The sequence below is a fragment of the Salvelinus namaycush genome, chromosome 39, assembly GCF_016432855.1.
Source record: "Salvelinus namaycush isolate Seneca chromosome 39, SaNama_1.0, whole genome shotgun sequence".
Taxonomy (NCBI): Eukaryota; Metazoa; Chordata; class Actinopteri; order Salmoniformes; family Salmonidae; genus Salvelinus; species Salvelinus namaycush.
In genome coordinates this window covers 3,003,986-3,027,116 of record NC_052345.1, presented here as the reverse complement: position 1 = coordinate 3,027,116, position 23,131 = coordinate 3,003,986, and the positions used below count along the sequence as shown (strand labels likewise).

General features: G+C 46.9%; 2 protein-coding genes across 2 annotated transcripts in view; both read right to left on the bottom strand.

Moving 5' to 3' along the window:
* Nucleotides 1-23,131, bottom strand: part of LOC120032827 (mitoferrin-2-like) — a 251,179-nt gene that overhangs the window by 180,038 nt on the left and 48,010 nt on the right. The window lies entirely within an intron of this gene.
* Nucleotides 1,104-22,032, bottom strand: LOC120032944 (metal transporter CNNM1-like). The gene is made up of 10 exons (XM_038979218.1): nucleotides 20,601-22,032; nucleotides 11,330-11,473; nucleotides 9,877-10,017; nucleotides 8,877-9,046; nucleotides 7,967-8,057; nucleotides 7,471-7,616; nucleotides 6,651-6,891; nucleotides 3,864-3,968; nucleotides 3,599-3,706; nucleotides 1,104-2,419 (listed from the first exon to the last, which is right to left on the bottom strand). Exons 1-10 carry the CDS (start codon nucleotides 22,030-22,032, stop codon nucleotides 2,340-2,342), a joined length of 2,658 nt encoding a protein of 885 aa, XP_038835146.1. The 3' UTR covers nucleotides 1,104-2,339.

The window sequence follows — 23,131 nt, the reverse complement described above, 5'->3', positions numbered from 1 at the left end:
CCCCGGAGGCCCTTGGTGTAGTTCTGGGTATTTTGCTACTGAGTCCCACAGTGGTGATGTTCCTAATGGTGCGATTTGTCCTTAAGACATTAGTAATAACTTGACCCAGAGTTTTTCCTAACCTGACAAGAAAAAACTCTGGGCCCTGCGTAATAACTGTCAGCAACTGGAATAAACAAAAACATTGTTCAAAGTCTGAACAATAAAAAGTCAGACAGCTGAAACCTGTGAATCTTTTTAATTCTGTACATTTTTAATGCAAAAATCCAAGGGGTTTTCCACTGTTAAAATGCCCAGAGTAGTCATTTGAACATACTGTACCCATAAAGTCATTATAAACTCTAATATCTATAATACATCTCTCATATATGCATTTCTCTTCTAGAAAAAGATATATCTCTGTATTACTTTCTGTGTAGGTGCCACTCTCTCCCCATACACCAGTGTTCTCCAGTCCTGACGATCTGTCTAATTTATCCATTTCAATTTAGGACCATTTTTGAGACAAAAAGCACTTTAAAAATGCATTGTGTTAAAATACCTCCATATAGACGTTGCTGACAAGCACAGATCTAGAATCAGCTTCCCCTCCCAAAATCCTAACCCTAACCATTGAGGTGAAAAACAAGAAAACTGACCTTAAATCAGTCTCATCCTACTCCAGTTAAAAACAGGGTTCTGATTGGCTGTTGCCTCTACTCCCATGCAGCATAGTGAGTCAGCACTTTTTCTGTTTTCCAAGGAAGGATGCTCTTCTCTCCTCACTGACCAATGACAGGAGCCACAGAGCATCACTCCCCCTTTACCCTTTCTCTCCATCCTTCACGTTTCCCTTTTCTCCCAGCTCCCTGTCCTCTATCCCTCTCCTCCCCTCCCTCCTCTCTCTATTTCTCTCCCCCAAACCCTCCTCTATCCCTCTCCCCCAAACCCTCCTCTCTCTATTTCTCTCCCCTAGCCCTCCTCTCTATCCCTCTCCCCCAAACCCTCCTCTCTCTATTTCTCTCCCCTAGCCCTCCTCTCTATCCCTCTCCCTCTAGCCCCCCATCTTCTATGCCTCTCCTCCCCACCATTCTCTCTATCCCTCTCCCCTTCGTCCTCCTCCCTACTCTCTCTCCCCCCACTGTGGTGCAGTGGCACAAACCTGAATCGGCACAAACCCAGTCAGAGCAGAGACACACCCCGCGGTCTTAATCCAGAGAGAGAAACACGGGTCTTATGGTACAGCTTGTCAGATCAAATAAGAAATGTATTCTCTACAACAGATGTGTTTCCTAATGGCATATCCTACATGAGTACCGTCTTTTGGATGTGTCCCGTTCACAACTGTGTAAAGGTGTTTCAGTATTGCTCATATACATCATTTGGAAGAGACTGGTCCGTTCTTGTGACTGGTCAGTCCTCATCCCCACCATTTGAGGAAGTTGTGATAACAGTTGGGCTGAGAGAATAGAGATCTACATGGTGCTCAGCCAGTACCTAAAACATGCAGATTGAAGATTTTCTCTTAGTAAGGCATTCAAACCCCAAACCATCTCAAGTCATTTTAAACCCCTTACACCACCATGAGTCCATGCTGACAAGTGAACTTCTGGGTGAATCCTAAATAGAATTTCACTTAGTCTCCCATTGATATCAATGCATGAAAATCCACTCAAGTGAAAGTTAGGATTCACCCCTTAGACAGTAGATAGGAAAGGGGATAGAAGAGAATAGTAATAAACATTCACTATCAAATAACACAAGTGATACAGCATCCATAAAAACGCCTGAAGAAGGAATGGATGAGATCTTTATAACGGTGGATGGTGAATATTCTTCTGTGCATGGATGATATCTACATAGTCTTTGGTTTCCTTGTCACAGCTCCAACAGGGCCAATTCAATTCTTTTGTAGGGAGGGGGTGAATTAAATGTTGACAGTGGCTTAAACCAAAAACCTCCTCTCTTCTCCTGACATTCTTTGTCTTCAAATCCATTAGCAACTTAGACATGAAACATTCAAGAAGAAAAAATAACCTGGTTCATGATATGGTAGCTTCCGTCCCACTGGTTCAGTTAGTTCCTTCCATTTGGTGCTGTCTAAGATCAGAGACTGTGGGGGTGTTATGGGGAGATGAGGTCTATCTTTTCTATGTGCTGTTATATCCTTCTGTTTCCCTTCAGAATGTCTGTTGGTTGGGACATCTGAGTGGTCAACTAGTGACTGGAACGTCTGGCAAATGTTGCAGAAACGTCTTTTAAACAATCAAAAAGAGGAAGAAAATAGGCTGTTGATGATTGTGTGAGTTAGTCCATCTACACACACAACACACACACACACACACAACACACACACACTGCTAGGTCTTGACCAGCGGCTGCTCTGATGTCTCCTCAGGTGTCTTGTCTCCTTCCCGAGACTTTTTCCTCTTCTTGTGACCTGAGGAGAAATAAATATGCATTTAATTGAAAAACATATATACATTTTAAAATATATATATATTGAAACATATAGATATTAAATTGAAAAAATGTATACATTTAACAGAAAAATATCAACATTTTATTGAAATAAATGTACTAAATGTAATTTAAATAAATATACATTTAATTGGAAAATATATAAATGTAATTGCATTTCATCAATACTATTAATTTTGAATCAATGAATTGGACAATGACAATGTAATTTACAAGTACTTTGTAAATGGCGTTTAGTTCACTACTTCTGACCAGGCTTTTAGTGCTTCTTTCCTGCAATGTGGTGTGATTTTGGTCCAGTTTCAGCCTTTTACTGAAATGAGAGAGACCATTCTGCTGCTCTTTGGCTCAGAGAGGGACCACGTGTGTGTGTGGGACAGTCATTTAGTTAAAGTAGCTCTGTGATACTGAGCGGAGAAACACTCGGTCTGCATCCCAACTGGCACACTGTTCCCTATTAAGTGCACTACTTTTGAACAGGACCTATAGAGCTTTGGGAATGGGGTGCCACTTGGGAGGCTCACTTAACATTCATTCTCCATTCAGCTCATTCAGCAGTGGGCCAGTCGAGAGAGAAGAGAGAAACACACTAGTTGGCTCTCCTGTGTGAGTGTTAGAGGGAGAGAGAGTGAGAGGGAGAGTAGTAGAGAGAGAGAGGGGGGAGGGAGAGAGAGAGGGAGATTTTTTTCACACTGAGGGGCCAGGGGTTCCGTTAGGGGGGCCTCCAGAGAAAATACTTGGCAGAGGGAGGCAGGGCCCAATGAATGACTGGTTGCTAGGACACAGCCGTTCACGTAGCAGAGGTGCAGGGAAAGAGAAAGGCTAAAAATTTAGACTGTTACTAAGGGTGCATCCCAAATGGCACCCTACTCCCTATTTAGTGCACTACTTTTGACCAGGGCCCATGGGAATAAAGTGCCATTCGGGACGTATCCTAACATTACAAAGTGACCGGTGGAGGGGACTCACGGCGTGGGGTTGTTGGGTTTGTGCCATCACAGTGGCTGGGTTGAGATTTAAATGGTTGTATGTGTGTGTGGGCATTTGGATTGTCACACAGGTGTTAGAATGCAAGAGAGTAAAGGTGTGTGTGTATTTGTGTGTACTGTATGTTGTGTATGTTGTGTGTGTGACTCACTGAGTTTGAGCAGTAGTTTCTTGCCCAGTGTGTCCTCTGATCCACTCAGAGACAGAGTACTGATGAAAGAGGAGGGGGCGTCCGTTTCTATAGCAACAGAGGCGGTGTCTGAGAGAGAGAGGGAGAGGGAGAGACGGAATGTGACATTATCAATCTCCATAGTAAACTGTGGATGTTGTTTCTGTGTTAAATGTCTTCCCTCTTCACCAACATCCTCCTTATTCTCCAGTCTTCCACTCCTTTGTTCCTCCCTATATTCTCTTACCGTTGGGGCCGTCCCTCTCTGAGTGCTCCTCTCTGATGTAAGAGATCTCATCCATCCTGAGGAACACGGAGTCACTGGGGCTGTTCTGACCGTCTGATTTACTGCCTGTAGGGAGAGACAGGACAGTTATTATACACACAGTCACTGGGGCTGTTCTGACCGTCTGATTTACTGCCTGTAGAGAGAGACAGGACAGTTATTATACACACAGTCACTGGGGCTGTTCTGACCGTCTGATTTACTGCCTGTAGAGAGAGACAGGACAGTTATTATACACAGTCACTGGGGCTGTTCTGACCGTCTGATTTACTGCCTGTAGGAAGAGACAGGACAGGTATTATACACAGTCACCGGGGCTGTTCTGACCGTCTGATTTACTGCCTGTAGGAAGAGACAGGACAGGTATTATACACACAGTCACTGGGGCTGTTCTGACCGTCTGATTTACTGCCTGTAGGAAGAGACAGGACAGGTATTATACACAGTCACCGGGGCTGTTCTGACCGTCTGATTTACTGCCTGTAGGGAGAGACAGGACAGGTATTATACACAGTCACCGGGGCTGTTCTGACCGTCTGATTTACTGCCTGTAGGAAGAGACAGGACAGGTATTATACACAGTCACCGGGGCTGTTCTGACCGTCTGATTTACTGCCTGTAGGAAGAGACAGGACAGGTATTATACACAGTCACCGGGGCTGTTCTGACCGTCTGATTTACTGCCTGTAGGGAGAGACAGGACAGGTATTATACACAGTCACCGGGGCTGTTCTGACCGTCTGATTTACTGTCTGTAGGGAGAGACAGGACAGTTATTATACACACAGTCACTGGGGCTGTTCTGACCGTCTGATTTACTGCCTGTAGGGAGAGACAGGACAGTTATTATACACAGTCACCGGGGCTGTTCTGACTGTCTGATTTACTGCCTGTAGGAAGAGACAGGACAGGTATTATACACAGTCACCGGGGCTGTTCTGACCGTCTGATTTACTGCCTGTAGGAAGAGACAGGACAGGTATTATACACAGTCACCGGGGCTGTTCTGACCGTCTGATTTACTGCCTGTAGGAAGAGACAGGACAGGTATTATACACACAGTCACCGGGGCTGTTCTGACCGTCTGATTTACTGCCTGTAGGGAGAGACAGGACAGGTATTATACACAGTCACCGGGGCTGTTCTGACCGTCTGATTTACTGCCTGTAGGGAGAGACAGGAGAGTTATTATACACAGTCACCGGGGCTGTTCTGACCGTCTGATTTACTGCCTGTAGGGAGAGACAGGAGAGTTATTATACACACAGTCACTGGGGCTGTTCTGACCGTCTGATTTACTGCCTGTAGGAAGAGACAGGACAGGTATTATACACAGTCACCGGGGCTGTTCTGACCGTCTGATTTACTGCCTGTAGGGAGAGACAGGACAGGTATTATACACAGTCACCGGGGCTGTACTGACCGTCTGATTTACTGCCTGTAGGGAGAGACAGAACAGGTATTATACACAGTCACCGGGGCTGTTCTGACCGTCTGATTTACTGCCTGTAGGGAGAGCCAGGACAGGTATTATACACAGTCACCGGGGCTGTTCTGACCGTCTGATTTACTGTCTGTAGGGAGAGACAGGACAGTTATTATACACACAGTCACTGGGGCTGTTCTGACCGTCTGATTTACTGCCTGTAGGGAGAGACAGGACAGGTATTATACACACAGTCACCGGGGCTGTTCTGACCGTCTGATTTACTGCCTGTAGGAAGAGACAGGACAGGTATTATACACAGTCACTGGGGCTGTTCTGACCGTCTGATTTACTGCCTGTAGGAAGAGACAGGACAGTTATTATACACAGTCACCGGGGCTGTTCTGACCATCTGATTTACTGCCTGTAGGGAGAGACAGGACAGGTATTATACACAGTCACCGGGGCTGTTCTGACCGTCTGATTTACTGTCTGTAGGGAGAGACAGGACAGTTATTATACACAGTCACCGGGGCTGTTCTGACCGTCTGATTTACTGCCTGTAGGAAGAGACAGGACAGGTATTATACACAGTCACCGGGGCTGTTCTGACCGTCTGATTTACTGCCTGTAGGAAGAGACAAGACAGTTATTATACACACAGTCACTGGGGCTGTTCTGACCGTCTGATTTACTGCCTGTAGGAAGAGACAGGACAGGTATTATACACAGTCACCGGGGCTGTTCTGACCGTCTGATTTACTGTCTGTAGGGAGAGACAGGACAGTTATTATACACACAGTCACTGGGGCTGTTCTGACCGTCTGATTTACTGCCTGTAGGGAGAGACAGGACAGTTATTATACACAGTCACCGGGGCTGTTCTGACTGTCTGATTTACTGCCTGTAGGGAGAGACAGGACAGGTATTATACACAGTCACCGGGGCTGTTCTGACCGTCTGATTTACTGCCTGTAGGGAGAGACAGGACAGGTATTATACACAGTCACCGGGGCTGTTCTGACCGTCTGATTTACTGCCTGTAGGGAGAGACAGGACAGGTATTATACACACAGTCACCGGGGCTGTTCTGACCGTCTGATTTACTGCCTGTAGGGAGAGACAGGAGAGTTATTATACACACAGTCACTGGGGCTGTTCTGACTGTCTGATTTACTGCCTGTAGAGAGAGACAGGAGAGTTATTATACACACAGTCACCGGGGCTGTTCTGACCGTCTGATTTACTGCCTGTAGGGGAGTAAGCAAAGGGAGTAAGTGTATTCTCTCTCTCCCTCCCTCCTACCAGTATGGTTGACTTACGGACGATGCGGTTCTTCTCGTTGAGCAGAGAGGTGCTGTGTGGGACGGAGGACTGCTGTCCTCTGGTTCTGGCCGAGCTGGGCCGGGTCTCTCTGGGGGGGAGGAGGTGGTCTCCACTCTGCTCCGGGACAGGGAGGTCGGGAGTGTTCCCGTCTGTGGGCCGGGCGTCTGTGTCGGGGGTCTGGGGGGAGCTGTCCATCAGAGTGGCTGTCAGGGCGTTCTGGTAGTGGCTACGGGTGATCTGGGGGTTAGAAGTCGAAGGTCAAAGAAAGGTCGTAGGTCATAAATAGTCATAGGTCGAAGTTAGAGGCTGTACTGTACCACAGCTCTGTCTACTAGGTTGTATCACAAATTACACACTTTTTACTATAAAGTGCACTACTTTTGACCAAGGACCATAGGACTATGATCAAAAGTAGCGCACTGTATAAAGAATAGGGTGCTATTTGGGACCTTTATTATTTATTTATTTTGTTTGACCTCCTTTCTCTCCCAAATTCAGTTATGATCTTGTCTCATCGCTGCACCTCCCCAACGGGCTCGGTAGAGGCCAAGGTCACGTCATGTGTCCTCCAAAACATGACCCGCCAAACCGCGCTCCTTAACACCCGCTTAACCCGGAACCCAGCCGCACCAATGTGTCGGAGGAAACACCGTTCAACTGACGACCGTTGTCAGCCTGCAGGCCCCCGGCCTGCCACATGGTGTCGCTAGAGCGCAATGAGCCAAGTAAAGGCCCCCCAAATGGTGTTGGAGCAGGTGTATCCAGGTAACGTGAGGTGGGCGGGGCTGTACTGTACCGTAGTCTAGGTAGGCCTACCTTAATGACCTGCAGGTGTGTGAGCTGCCTAACAGAGTAGTCAGGCAGGTAGACGCTCCCCCCTCCGTTGAGTTGGCCCAGACTGCCCCCATACAGCATAGAGTCAGACCGGTCCAGACCACTGCTACGGGAGGGGGATCTGTGGACTGAACCATACAGGATGGTAATGAGTCAGACAGGGATGAGATAGTGTTCTACCCCTCTCTGGTCTATGCAATGGGACAGTCCAGATAATGTATGTGTAATCTTTTATGTTTCTCATGAAACGTTTTGTTTTCTTTGAGCTCGTAATGTTTCTCTGTTTCTCTACATTCATGTGTTAATGTTTGTGAGTGAATGAGTGAGTGAATGAGTGAATGAGTGAGTGAGTGAGTGAGTGAGTGAGTGAGTGAGTGAGTGAGTGAGTGAGTGAGTGAGTGAGTGAGTGAGTGAGTGAGTGAGTGAGTGAGTGAGTGAGTGAGTGAGTGAGTGAGTGAGTGAGTGATGAGCCAGTTACCTGTGGGCATGATGGCAGGCACCCCGTAGTAGGCGAATGCTCCGTTCTCAAACCTCAGAGCCTCTTTACCAAACTCCACCTCCACACGACCCTGGACACACAGGACAGAGAAATGGGCAAGTTCCCTGATTTGTGTCTCAGCCATATTGTAGATATTCCAAGCTATATATAAAACCAGGGTTGCTGTAGCAGTCAGCACCTCCACCTGCAGCACATGATGTACACTGAGGGTACAAAACATTAGGAACACCTGCACTTTCCATGACATAGACTGACCAGGTGAATCCAGGTGAAAGCTATGATCCCTTATTGATGTCACTTGTTAAATCCACTTCAATCAGTGTAGATGAAGGGGAGGAGACAGGTTACAGAAGGATGTTTAAGCCTTGAGACAACAGAGACATGGATTGTGTATGTGTGACATTCAGAGGGTGAATGGACAAGACAAAATAGTTAAGTGCCTTTGAACGGGTAGTGCAGTATTAGGCGCCAGGCGCACCGGTTTGAGTAAGTCAAGAACTGCAACGCTGCTGGGTTTTTCACGCTCAACAGTTTCCCGTGTGTATCAAGAATGTTCCACCACCAAAAGGACATCCAGCCAACATGACGCAACTGTGGGAAGCATTGGAGTCAACATGGACCAGCATCCCTGTGGAACACTTTCAACACCTCGTACATGCCTCGATGAATTGAGGCTGTTCTGAGGGCAAAAGGAGGTGTAACTCAATATTAAGAAGGTGTTCCTAATGTTTTGTCCACTCAGTGTGCTCTCCCTCTGTGTGGGATCGAACCCTTTTCTGCTTTGACACACTTATCTCCTCACTGTCCTGTCTGTCTACTCTCCTATCAACACAATACAGCAAATCAATATGATTCATCGCTAAGGGACAATTATTGCGGGCATTTATACCTGTAGTAACAGGATGAAGTAGTCAACAGGTTTGTTTCTCTGAAACAGGAAGTGCTGTGGGGCCAGTTTGTTCTTGTCATCGTAGCTCAGCTCCTGAACCACACTGGGGTGTTTAATGAGACGCAGTAAGATCTTCTCTGATAGGTGGGCTGGCTTGAAGGGCTCCACCTCTACAGAAGGTGGGGAGAGAAAGAGAGAGAGTGAGGGATAGAAGAGGTAGGAGGAGAGGGTAGTAAAAGGGAGAGATGGAAGAGGGATAGAAAAGGTAGGAGGAGAGGGTAGTGAAAGGGAGAGATGAAAAAGGGATAGAAGAGGTAGGGGGAGAGGGTAGTGAAAGGGGAGAGATGAAAGAGGGATAGAAGAGGTAGGAGGAGAGGGTAGTAAAAGGGAGAGATGAAAAAGGGATAGAAGAGGTAGGAGGAGAGGGTAGTAAAAGGGAGAGATGAAAGAGGGATAGAAGAGGTAGGGGGAGAGGGTAGTGAAAGGGGAGAGATGAAAGAGGGATAGAAGAGGTAGAAGGAGAGGGTAGTAAAAGGGAGAGATGAAAGAGGGATAGAAGAGGTAGGAGGAGAGGGTAGTAAAAGGGAGAGATGAAAGAGGGATAGAAGAGGTAGGGGGAGAGGGTAGTAAAAGGGAGAGATGGAAGAGGGATAGAAGAGGTAGGAGGAGAGGGTAGTAAAAGGGGAGAGATGAAAGAGGGATAGAAGAGGTAGGAGGAGAGGGTAGTAAAAGGGGAGAGATAGAAGAGGTAGGAGGAGAGGGTAGTAAAAGGGGGAGATTAAAGAGGGATAGAGAGGAAGACATGAGAGAGTCAGTGGAAAAGTAAGAAGAAAAAGGTCATTTGTAATAACTGGTAAACATTCTTTACTATTCAATGGGTTGTTTTTTACCAGGCCTCAAATTGAGAACAACTTACTTCCACAGAGATGATATATTTAATTATTTAACACTCAGGAAGTGACCTCACAGTGGACAGGAAGTGACATCACAGTGGGCCTACCCGTGGACAGGAAGCGGTGTGTGGCGAGGAGGAGCTGGGGAGAGATCTTCACCTTCATCTCGTTCTCCGACAGCTTAAAGATGGAGAAGTCCTGCTGCTTCCTCTCATGGTGAGAAACACGACGCTTAGAACGGTTATCAGCTGTAGAGAGAGACAACACTTAGAGAGGTTATCAGCTGTAGAGGGAGACACTTAGAGAGGTTATCAGCTGTAGAGGAGACACAACACGTAGAGAGGTTATCAGCTGTAGAGGGAGACAACACTTAGAGAGTTTATCAGCTGTAGAGGAGACACAACACTTAGAGAGGTTATCAGCTGTAGAGGGAGACACTTAGAGAGTTTATCAGCTGTAGAGGGAGACAACACTTAGAGAGTTTATCAGCTGTAGAGGGAGACAACACTTAGAGAGGTTATCAGCTATAGAGGAGACACAACACTTAGAGAGGTTATCAGCTGTAGAGGAGACACAACACTTAGAGAGGTTATCAGCTGTAGAGGGAGACAACACTTAGAGAGGTTATCAGCTGTAGAGGGAGACAACACTTAGAGAGGTTATCAGCTGTAGAGGAGACACTTAGAGAGGTTATCAGCTGTAGAGGAGACACAACACATAGAGAGTTTATCAGCTGTAGAGGGAGACAACACTTAGAGAGTTTATCAGCTGTAGAGGAGACACTTAGAGAGGTTATCAGCTGTAGAGGAGACACCACACTTAGAGAGGTTATCAGCTGTAGAGGGAGACAACACATAGAGAGGTTATCAGCTGTAGAGGAGACACAACACTTAGAGAGTTTATCAGCTGTAGAGGGATACAACACTTAGAGAGGTTATCAGCTGTAGAGGAGACACAACGCTTAGAGAGGTTATCAGCTGTAGAGGAGACACAACACTTAGAGAGGTTATCAGCTGTAGAGGGATACAACACATAGAGAGTTTATCAGCTGTAGAGGAGACACAACACATAGAGAGGTTATCAGCTGTAGAGGAAACACAGAGAGATTATCAGATGTAGAGGAGACACTTAGAGAGGTTATCAGCTGTAGACACAACACTTAGAGAGGTTATCAACTGTAGAGGGAGACACTTAGAGAGGTTTTTAGATGTAGGGTGAGACACACACACACGGATGGACGCACATTCAGGTGCACATACACACACAAACACAAGGACAGAGAGATGGACACACACATTGATAATCAGCAGTATTTCAGAGCGTATGTGTGTGTGTGTGTTCTTGCATGTCCGTCAGTTCTTGCTTGTCATAAGGTGAATGCACCAATTTGTAAGTCGCTCTGGATAAGAGCGTCTGCTAAATGACTTAAATGTAAATGTAAATATGTACTTTAGGTCAGCGTGGGTGTGTGTGTGTGTGCGCGTGTGCCTGCGTGCGTGCGTGCGTGCGTGCGTGCGTGCGTGCGTGCGTGCGTGCGTGCGTGTGTGCGTGTCTACGTACTGTAGAGGTCAGTCTCGTCCAGTATCTCTGACTTGATGATCTCCTCTATAACGTCCTCCAGGGTCACGATGCCCATGACCTCATAGAAGGGGTCACCCTCACCCTCGTTGTTGACCCGCTGGACGATGGCCAGGTGGGACTTGCCTGGAGAGAGACAGGATATGACATCATAATATTACCCTAACCTGTGGGACTTACCTAACAAACATGGAGGGGATAGACCATGTGGGAGGTGAAACTCCAACATAAAACAATGGCATTTTGTAGTATACAAAAACATTTATGTATTTAAATGCATTTATTTTGGCAGTGTAAAGGGATTTAACTATGTGAAGGGGTCTGGGGTAAGAGGAATGGGAGAAGCAAGAGAGGAAAACCAATTGATGGAGTCAACAGATCTCCCTTGACATGTTCCTGAGGAGACAAAGAAACTAACAAAGAAAGGCACTTGTCTTTTCCTACTAACACTGACTGCTGATAAATACTTTGTTAAAGGAAAATGTACTTGATACGATTGTGGAGTGTTGTTGTCTCAACTAGCTATCTTAAGATGAATGCATTAACTGTAAGTCTCTGGATCAGAGTGTCTGCTAAATGACTCACTAACTGTAAGTCTCTCTGGGTCAGAGCGTCTGCTAAATGACTCACTAACTGTAAGTCTCTCTGGGTCAGAGCGTCTGCTAAATGACTCACTAACGGTAAGTCTCTCTGGATCAGAGCGTCTGCTAAATGACTCACTAACTGTAAGTCTCTCTGGATCAGAGTGTCTGCTAAATGACTCACTAACTGTAAGTCTCTCTGGATCAGAGCGTCTGTTAAATGACTCACTAACTGTAAGTCTCTCTGGATCAGAGCGTCTGCTAAATGACTCACTAACTGTAAGTCTCTCTGGATCAGAGCGTCTGCTAAATGACTCACTAACTGTACGTCTCTCTGGATCAGAGCGTCTGCTAAATGACTCACTAACTGTACGTCTCTCTGGATCAGAGTGTCTGCTAAATGACTCACTAACTGTAAGTCACTCTGGATCAGAGCGTCTGTTAAATGACTCACTAACTGTAAGTCTCTCTGGATCAGAGCGTCTGCTAAATGACTCACTAACTGTAAGTGACTCTGGATCAGAGCGTCTGCTAAATGACTCACTAACTGTAAGTCTCTCTGGATCAGAGCGTCTGCTAAATGACTCACTAACTGTAAGTCTCTCTGGATCAGAGCGTCTGCTAAATGACTCACTAACTGTAAGTCTCTCTGGATCAGAGCGTCTGCTAAATGACTCACTAACTGTAAGTCTCTCTGGATCAGAGCGTCTGCTAAATGACTCACTAACTGTAAGTCTCTCTGGATCAGAGCGTCTGCTAAATGACTCACTAACTGTAAGTCTCTCTGGATCAGAGCGTCTGCTAAATGACTCACTAACTGTAAGTCTCTCTGGGTCAGAGCGTCTGCTAAATGACTCACTAACTGTAAGTCTCTCTGGGTCAGAGCGTCTGCTAAATGACTCACTAACTGTAAGTCTCTCTGGATCAGAGCGTCTGCTAAATGACTCACTAACTGTAAGTCTCTCTGGATCAGAGCGTCTGCTAAATGACTCACTAACTGTAAGTCTCTCTGGATCAGAGCGTCTGCTAAATGACTCACTAACTGTAAGTCTCTCTGGATCAGAGCGTCTGCTAAATGACTCACTAACTGTAAGTCTCTCTGGATCAGAGCGTCAGCTAAATGACTCACTAACTGTAAGTCTCTCTGGATCAGAGCGTCTGCTAAATGACTCACTAACTGTAAGTCTCTCTGGATCAGAGCGTCTGCTAAATGACTCACTAACTGTAAGTCTCTCTGGATCAGAGCGTCTGCTAAATGACTCACTAACTGTAAGTCTCTCTGGATCAGAGCGTCTGCTAAATGACTCACTAACTGTAAGTCTCTCTGGATCAGAGCGTCTGCTAAATGACTCACTAACTGTAAGTCTCTCTGGATCAGAGTGTCTGCTAAATGACTCACTAACTGTAAGTCTCTCTGGATCAGAGTGTCTGCTAAATGACTCACTAACTGTAAGTGACTCTGGATCAGAGTGTCTGCTAAATGACTCACTAACTGTAAGTGACTCTGGATCAGAGCGTCTGCTAAATGACTCACTAACTGTAAGTCTCTCTGGATCAGAGTGTCTGCTAAATGACTCACTAACTGTAAGTGACTCTGGATCAGAGCGTCTGCTAAATGACTCATTAACTGTAAGTGACTCTGGATCAGAGCGTCTGCTAAATGACTCACTAACTGTAAGTCTCTCTGGATCAGAGCGTCTGCTAAATGACTAAAATGTAACATGTAAACTGAGCAGAAGAGCATCATTTACAGTAGAATGACACACATAAACACTGAAACAGCTGGGCTAGACAATCTGGACCCTCTCTTTCCAAAATGATTTGCCGCCATTGTTGCAACCCCTGTTAGCAATCTGTTCAACCTCTCTTTCGTATTGTCCGAGATCCCTAAAGATTTGAAAGCTGCCACGGTCATCCCCCTCTTCAAAGGGGGTGACACTCTAGACCCAAACTGTTATAGACCTATATCCATCCTGCCCTGCCTTTCTGAAGTCTTCGATAGCCAAGTTAATAAACAGATCACCGACCATTTCAAATCCCACCGTACCTTCTCCGCTGTGCAATCCGGTTTCCGAGCTGGTCACGGGTGCACCTCAGCCACGCTCAAGGTACTAAACGATATCATAACCGCCATCGATAAAAGACAGTACTGTGCAGCCATATTCATCGACCTGGCCAAGGCTTTCGACTCTGTCAATCACTGTATTCTTATCGGCAGACTCAATAGCCTTGGTTTCTCAAATGACTGCCTCACCTGGTTCACCAACTACTTCGCAGACAGAGTTCAGTGTGTCAAATCGGAGGGCCTGTTGTCCAGACCTCTGGCAGTATCTATGGGGGTGCCACAGGGTTCAATTCTCGGGCCATGTCTTTTCTCTGTATATATCAACGATGTCGCTCTTGCTGCAGGTGATTCCCTGATCCACCTCTACGCAGACGACACCATTCTGTATACATCTGGCCCTTCTTTGAACACTGTGTTAACAAACCTCCAGACGAGCTTCAATGCCATACAACACTCCTTCCGTGGCCTCCAACTGCTCTTAAATACAAGTAAAACTAAACGCATGCTTTTCAACCGTTCGCTGCCCGCACCTGCCCACCCGTCCAGCATCACTACTCTGGATGGTTCTGACTTCGAATATGTGGACAACTACAAATACCTAGGTGTCTGGCTAGACTGTAAACTCTCCTTCCAGACTCATATTAAACATCTCCAATGCAAAATTAAATCTAGAATCGTTTTTCTATTTTGCAACAAAGCCTCCTTCACTCACGCCGCCAAACATACCCTCGTAAAACTGACTATCCCACCGATCCTCGACTTCGGCAATGTCATCTACAAAATAGCTTCCAATACTCTACTCAGCAAACTGGATGTAGTCTATCACAGTGCCATCCGTTTTGTTACCAAAGCCCCTTATACCACCCACCACTGCGACCTGTATGCTCTAGTCGGCTGGCCCTCGTTACATATTCGTCGCCAGACCCACTGGCTCCAGGTCATCTATAAGTCCATGCTAGGTAAAGCTCCGCCTTATCTCAGCTCACTGGTCATAGCAACACCCACCCGTAGCACGCGCTCCAGCAGGTATATTTCACTGGTCATCCCCAAAGCCAACACCTCTTTGGCCGCCTTTCCTTCAAGTTCTCTGCTGCCAGTGACTTGCAAAAATCGCTGAAGCTGGAGACTTATATTTCCCTCACTAACTTTAAACATCAGCTATCTGAGCAGCTAACCGATCACTGTAAATAACCCACTCAATCTACCTACCTCATCCCCATATTGTTTTTATTTAGTTTTCTGCTCTTTTGCACACCAGTATTTCTACTTGCACATCATCATCTGCTCATTTATCACTCCAGTGTTAATTTGCTAAATTTTTATTACTTCTCTACTATGGCCTATTTATTGCCTTACCTCCTCACGCCATTTGCACACACTGTATATAGACTTTCTTTTTTTCTATTGTGTTATTGACTGTATGTTTGTTTATCCCTTGTGTAACTCTGTGTTGTTGTTTTTGTCGTACTGCTTTGCTTTATCTTGGCCAAGTTGCAGTTGTAAATGAGAACTTGTTCTCAACTAGCCTACCTGGTTAAATAAAGTTTTTTTATTGTTTTTTTTTTAACACAAACACACAGACTACATCTCCCATGAGGCCACAGGAATAGAACCAGTAAGCGATCTAGTAGAAACACAACAGGGGTGTATTCATTAGAGCACACCGTAGCAACCCGTTGTACAACATTTAGAAACGGAAAAAAGATCCCTCCCCGTTTTGTTCAGTGTGCTTCCGTTTGGTTTCTAGTGAATACACACCCCTGGGTCATCGCCCAGTGACACACCAATACCCAGGAGGTCCTAGTGACGCCAAACTTCCCAGCAGGGGGATGATGCACAGCTGAGTCCCAGGTGGCACCCTATTCCCTATTTAGTGCACCAGGGCCCACAGAGAACGAGGGAGAGAAACAATCACAGGTCAAAAGAAGGGCACTGTATAGAAACTGTGTGCCATTTGTGATGCACACACGGGGGAGGGGGTAATCTCCATGGTAACAGGGGGGTATTATTAGAGACACAGCCAGAGTAAATGGGGAATCGTTTCAGATAAACAGTCTAGTTGATTTGTTAGTTAGATATGGTCTATTTCTGCTTCTGTTTGTTGATGTTAAAGGTTCTGTGAGATGGTGATTTAGATGGGAGGAATGGGAGGCTGGTTCATTGTGTTTGTTTGTGAGTGAGTGATTGAGTAGAGGACAGGAGGAGAAGAGGGAAGAGGAGAATAGAGGGGGGGTAGGGGTTGGAGGGGGTAGGGGGTTGGAGGGGGCATGAAGGGTGATTGGGTTGTACAGAGACTACTCAGGGATCCCCCTAGAGAGAGAGAGAGAGAGAGAGAGAGAGAGAGAGAGAGAGAGAGAGAGAGAGAGAGAGAGAGAGAGAGAGAGAGAGAGAGAGAGAGAGAGAGAGAGAGAGAGAGAGAGAGAGAGAGAGAGAGAGAGAGAGAGAGAGAGAGAGAGAGAGAGAGAGAGAGAGAGAGAGAGAGAGACTGCACTGCAGACACTAGCAGCTGAAGATTACATCATCAGCCATTATGTAACACAGTCAAAACTTACACACATCCTTGCACACAGCTGCAGCTACCCTCTCTCTCACACACACACACAGCTGCAGCTTTCCACCCCCCAACAGCGTCCACAAGAGATCTCCTTGCTGTTCCTACTGTGCTACCCTCTCTTCACCCACTCTGGCTGTGTCTCACTCTGACTGGGAGGGAGAGAGAGAGAGCGAGAGAGAGAAAGAGAGCGAGAGAGAATGAGAGCGAGAGGAAAAGAGAGAGAGAGAGAGCGAGAGAAAGAGAGAGTGAGAGAAAAAGAGAGAGAGAGATTCTGTCAGATCTTCTTTATATGGGTCGGGTCTAGCAGCACATTAACAGCTCTTACACACATAACGTTATTTCAATGTTTGGTTTGATAAATGTGACACTCAACTCCGGTGCGTATCATGTCAGTTTTAGTAGTTTACTCCGTTTGCTACTGGAGTCGTCTCTCTCCCTCTCCTGCTGCTGCACGGCGCTAAACACACCAAGCCGGGCCCCCTGTCACTCAAGGAGAGCAGTGGCTCAACCACAGAGACACAACCACTTTCTTGCCTTTCACTCTGCATGGTTAGATGGATGAAACAATGTTGGTGACACGCTGCACACAAGCGTTCTATACACTACTACTCTGTGTACCTTCCTGTCTGCAAACTACTACCTACTAGCTTGTGTTTTCTTAGCAAGCTGTTGCTAAAATAATTTGTATTAGCCGCTAATGCTAATCACTAGTTAGCTGGCTAGCTAGATTAGCTTGCTAAATGTACTAAGCGTCAGGTTGAACATAGCGAGCTAGCTAATACTGCCTGGTACCAGTGCTGGTGTAAGCCTAGATAAGCATATTTGTGCAACGGTATCTTATCAGAGAGGAATAGGCGAAGCATGAATATGTTAGCTAGCTAGGTACATGAAGTAAGAAAACATGTAATGTAACATCTAGTTAGGGTCACCTGGAAACACTGACCAACACTTTGGTTCCTACCCTGTCAATAATTCCTCCCTGGTTTATTCATTTGTTGTCATGTCAAACAACAATGTATTCAAGGTGCTGCCCATTATATTCCAAATATAGAATTACAATAATCATTATATTTCCATGATTCCAACAGTTTACTAATTAACAAGGCTACATGTGTTGCCCATATCATGCTGCGTGGCACAGTGTGGAAATTATAATCAAAGTGCAGGAAATGCAGAAATGGATGAAAATGCTGAAAATAATTTTTGTTTGGAGTTAGATTGAACAGTATAAATGGATAAAGACCCACTGAAATCACGTATACTGTATGTGTTGTCACTACTCCTAAAGCATATTTACAACTGTTATTATTCAAAAACATCAAATACCATCAAACACCATCATACTGTCAAAAATATTGTAAAATTATATTTTGTCCATATCGCCCAGCCCACGCACACGCACACGCACACATACACACACACCCACTCTCTAGGCTTTATCTCAGCTCCCACACCTAGTGTCTCTAGGCTTTATCTCAGCTCCCACACCTAGTCTCTCTAGGCTTTAGCTCAGCTCCCACACCTAGTGTCTCTAGGCTTTAACTCAGCTCCCACACCTAGTGTCTCTAGGCTTTAACTCAGCTCCCACACCTAGCGTCTCTAGGCTTTAACTCAGCTCCCACACCTAGTGTCTCTAGGCTTTATCTCAGCTTCCACACCTAGCGTCTCTAGGCTTTAACTCAGCTCCCACACCTAGTGTCTCTAGGCTTTATCTCAGCTCCCACACCTAGTGTCTCTAGGCTTTAACTCAGCTCCCACACCTAGTGTCTCTAGGCTTTAACTCAGCCCCCACACCTAGTGTCTCTAGGCTTTAACTCAGCTCCCACACCTAGTGTCTCTAGGCTTTAACTCAGCTCCCACACCTAGTGTCTCTAGGCTTTATCTCAGCTCCCACACCTAGTCTCTCTAGGCTTTAACTCAGGACCCACACCAAGTGTCTCTAGGCTTTAACTCAGCTCCCACACCTAGTGTCTCTAGGCTTTAACTCAGCTCCCACACCTAGTGTCTCTAGGCTTTATCTCAGCTCCTACACCTAGTGTCTCTAGGCTTTATCTCAGCTCCCACATCTAGTGTCTCTAGGCTTTATCTCAGCTCCCACACCTAGTGTCTCTAGGCTTTAACTCAGCTCCCACACCTAGTGTCTCTAGGCTTTAACTCAGCTCCCACACCTAGTGTCTCTAGGCTTTAACTCAGCTCCTACACCTAGTGCCTCTAGGCTTTAGCTCAGCTCCCACACCTAGTGTCTCTAGGCTTTAACTCAGCTCCCACACCTAGTGTCTCTAGGCTTTAACTCAGCTCCCACACCTAGTGTCTCTAGGCTTTAACTCAGCTCCCACACCTAGTGTCTCTAGGCTTTATCTCAGCTTCCACACCTAGCGTCTCTAGGCTTTAACTCAGCTCCCACACCTAGTGTCTCTAGGCTTTAGCTCAGCTCTCACACCTAGTGTCTCTAGGCTTTAGCTCAGTGTTGGAATATACTCTTGTGCACTTGCTCATAAAGGCTACAGTTTCTGTGATAGGGAGGGAGGGAGTAGTCTGTTGTACTGGTGCTTTGCTGATTTCTGCTTTGGTTTGACTAAATGGGGTTGCAGCATCACCACACACAGTCATGCTCTCTCTCTCTATCTCTCTCTCTCTGTCTCTCTCTATTTCTTTCTTTCTTTCTTTCTTTCTTTCTTTCTTTCTTTCTTTCTTTCTTTCTTTCTTTCTTTCTCTCTCTCTCTCATATACGGAAAACACACACAGTCATGCCCTCTCTCTCACACACACACACACACACACACACACACACACACACACACACACACACACACACACACACACACACACACACACACACACACACACACACACACACACACACACACACACACACACACACACACACACACACACGCAGTGGCTGTGTTGAATGCAGCACCACAGAGGACAGAGAGAGAGAGGGAGGGAGAGGAAGAGGGCGAAAGTGTTCTCTGAATATTTCATGTCTTCTCTCCTGGGGCGGAGCGATGGAGGGGTGGAGGGAGAGAGAGAGAGGGGGTGTCATGACAGGAAAGGACATTCTAAAGGTAACAGCCTTTTATGTCTCTCTCTCTCTCTCTCTCTCTCTCTCTCTGTGTCACCATGACATTCTCATCCCTCTATCTCTCTATCACACTGGTGCTCTCAATTCAATTCAAAACTCTCTCTCTCTTAAACACACACACACACACACACACTGTTTTGTTATCCATTCGTCTGTGTGGATTATACTGAGTGCTGATCTAGGATCAGGTCCCTCTTGTCCATGTAATCTCATTAATTATGTGATCTAAAAGGAGAAACTGATCCAAGATCAGCACTACTTCTCTGAGATGCTTTATGAATATGGGTCGAGACAGTGTAAACACATACATCTATTGAAGGTGTCCTTCATGTGTTTCTCTAGCACAGCCTCTGCATGCAACAACATGAGAAACGCTGACACTGCCTTCTTCCCCCATATACAGACGCAGACCACATGGCAACATGGCTACCTGCTATTGGTCAACAGGATACACACCCACCAAGCCACCTTACCTGCCCATATCATCATAAATTGCCCATTAGGAATAGGCTATATCGTAGTATGTATTCCAAATGGCACCCTATTCCCTTTGTAGTAGACTATCACTGAGATGGGATATCCCTGTTAGTCACACTATGGTACAGCGCCTCTTATGAGCAGACAGCAGTTGTTTCCACAGAGAGAATCTCACTGAAGTTACTTCATATGACTACATTGACACAGGTAGGCCCTACATGTAAACTGTTGTAGTTTATGGAAATGAAATGAACAATATGAGCTTAAACCAGTGACTCGGCCAAGAAGGGAGAGAGGGGGAGAGAGAGGAGGAGGGGCGAGAGAGGGGGAGAAAGAGCGAGAGTGGGGGGGAGGGATGGGGGAGGGGGGAGAGCGAGTGGGGGGGAGGAGAGAGGGGGAGAAAAAGATAGAGAGAGAGTGACGGGGGAGACACACAATCATACCATCGTTTCTAGAGTTTCTTGGGTGATCTTACTCCCCCCTCTCCTTACCCTTCTTGAACTCCTCCAGCATGGCATCCAGTTTGGTGTCGTTGAACACACAGTGCATGGGGTGTTTATAGAACTGTGTTATGGTCTTCAGATGGGTACAGTCATCCGGGTCAACGAACGCCAAGTCCTTCACGAACAGAATATCCACAATGTTCGACCGCAAGTTTTCGAACACCGGGATGCGCGTGTAGCCGCTCTGCATAATCTCCGACATGGTGTTAAAGTCCAGCACCGCTTCCGAGGTGAGCATGAAGCAGTCGGTTAGCGGAGTCAGAACATCTTCTACGGTCTTGGTCCGGAGCTCGAGCGCGCCCTGTATGATGTTGAGCTCCTCTTTAACCAGGTCGTGGTACGGGTCGGTCACACGCAGCATCTCAAGGAGTTTTTCCCGCGTATAAAAGTTACTGATCTCCTGGTGGAGGATGAAGTCTAGGAGTTTACTGATGGGGTAGGAGATGGGGAAGGAGAGAACCATGAGAAGACGGGTTACCCAGATGGTTTTGGACGCAATGGCCAGGCCGTGCCGCGACGCAACAGAGTGCGGCAGGATCTCCCCAATGAAAAAGATCCCAAACGCGCAGATAATGGTGGACAACCAGGTCATCCCCAGGATCTGACACATCCACACTGCGAGCGCCGCGTTGATCAGCGCGTTGCCCAGCAGCAAAGTGCACAGGACGTAGTTACCGTGCCGCCGCACTGACTCAATTTTCCTCGCGTATTTCTGCTCCTTGTCCGTGCCGCTGTTCTGCAGAACCTGGAGCTCCACCGGGTCCAACGCGAGCAGACTGAGGTTCAGGCCACTGAAGAGCGCCGAGAGGGCCAGTAACAGAACCGATACTAACACTTGAAGCCAGAGGTCCGGTTCGGCCCCGCGCTCCACCACGGCCACCCAGAAATCCCGGGTCCGGTAGTGTTCCCATTTGGACCCGTCGAAGGCGCACATGGAATAGTACTTCATCTTCTCTCCCCTGCGCAGGTTCTTAGCCAATACTTCCACCAACACGGAGTTCTGACTCGAAGCGGACTTGAAAGAGCCCAAGATCTCAATATCCGAGCTCCTGGCGTTTTTATCCATGCACATATTCCGCTTCGGGTGGACCTGCCCCTCTCTCCCCGGCCTCGGCTCCTCGATGAATGCTATCCAGGGAGCGGCGTTGGCTCTGGCCCCAGCAGTCCGGTTGAGCCTCTGTGGGGAGGAGGCGTAGTAGACCCGCAGCATGAAGCGGGTTCCCTCGGTGGCTTTCAGCACCCCGTCGTCCACGGACAGCTCTCCCCCGGTCTCCTCCGGACGGAAGCCGAGCAGGGCGAGGGACGGGGAGGGGATGAGGCAGAGGGAGAGGAGAGAGAGGAACAGCAGCCGGGCTGGGGAGAAAGGTGCCATGGGGAAGAGGGCGGTTCGGGACCGGGCAGCTGCATCTTCCACAGCCATGATGCAGAGTGAGATACTCCGCCACACTACAGATGCGAACCAACCGAGTCACGTGGCGGTGGCGCGCTCACACTCCATCTGCCGGTGGTGGGTGGGGGACCAGTTCCGTTACAGCAGCTGCATTTCCCGGTGTTGTTGTTGATGCTGATTCTCTACTCTACTATACCATGCAACTAACGGGGCGGGTGGCTGGCTGGCCGCCTGTAGTCAAGTCATTTTTTTGGTGAGAGAGAGAATTTGCCAGAATTATGCAGTGACGTAATGCCATTTTGCACGAAGAAGCCGGCTACGAATGCCAAAAGGCACACGTACTGAGACACACAAAAATAGAACACGGGAAGTTTCCATTCCAGATTGCTTCCCATCCCCAGTAATTGTCACGTGGGAAATGTAATAAGACTTAATTATCAGATTCCTTATCAAATTCCCCCCACTCTGTCTAGATATTCTACTCTCTACACCCAAAATGAATCTGTTTTTGCGCACGGACAAATAGCAGCCTATGCTATTGCCTGCACTGCACCTACTAAAAACACTATTCCAAAGATGTCTATGTTTTTGTTCAGTGGGTTTATAATGACGTAAACAGCATGGTCATTCCACTGGTATGTCTGTCTGTCTGTTATATTCCCATAACAACACATTGCGGGCAGACGGAATGGAAACAAAAATAACTGCTAAAAGAATGTTGTGGATCGGATGTGGCTTTTAGGAAACTATTATCTCTCTCCCTCTCCCCCTTCTCTCGCTCTCCGTCTCCCACTCTGCATCTCTTTCTCGCTCGCGCTCTGCCTGTTTCTCTCCCAATTCTCTCTTTATCCTACCCATCTCCCTCCTTCGCTTTCTCTCCCCCCCCCTTTCTCTCCCCACTCTCTCTCTCTCTCTCCCTCCCTCTCATACACGAACAAAAGGCTGAGGAGCAGTATATTGTTGTGTAGAGCTGGCCGAGGCACAGCCTGGCTCAGTAAACAGCTCTCCCTGATCAGCGCCAAGGCCAGGACTCTTTCTTTCACCTGTCTGTCAGACACACAGACCATGCTCAGAATGGTTATTATGCCTCCAGACTACACAAAGGTTTTATATAGAACCAAAAAGGGTT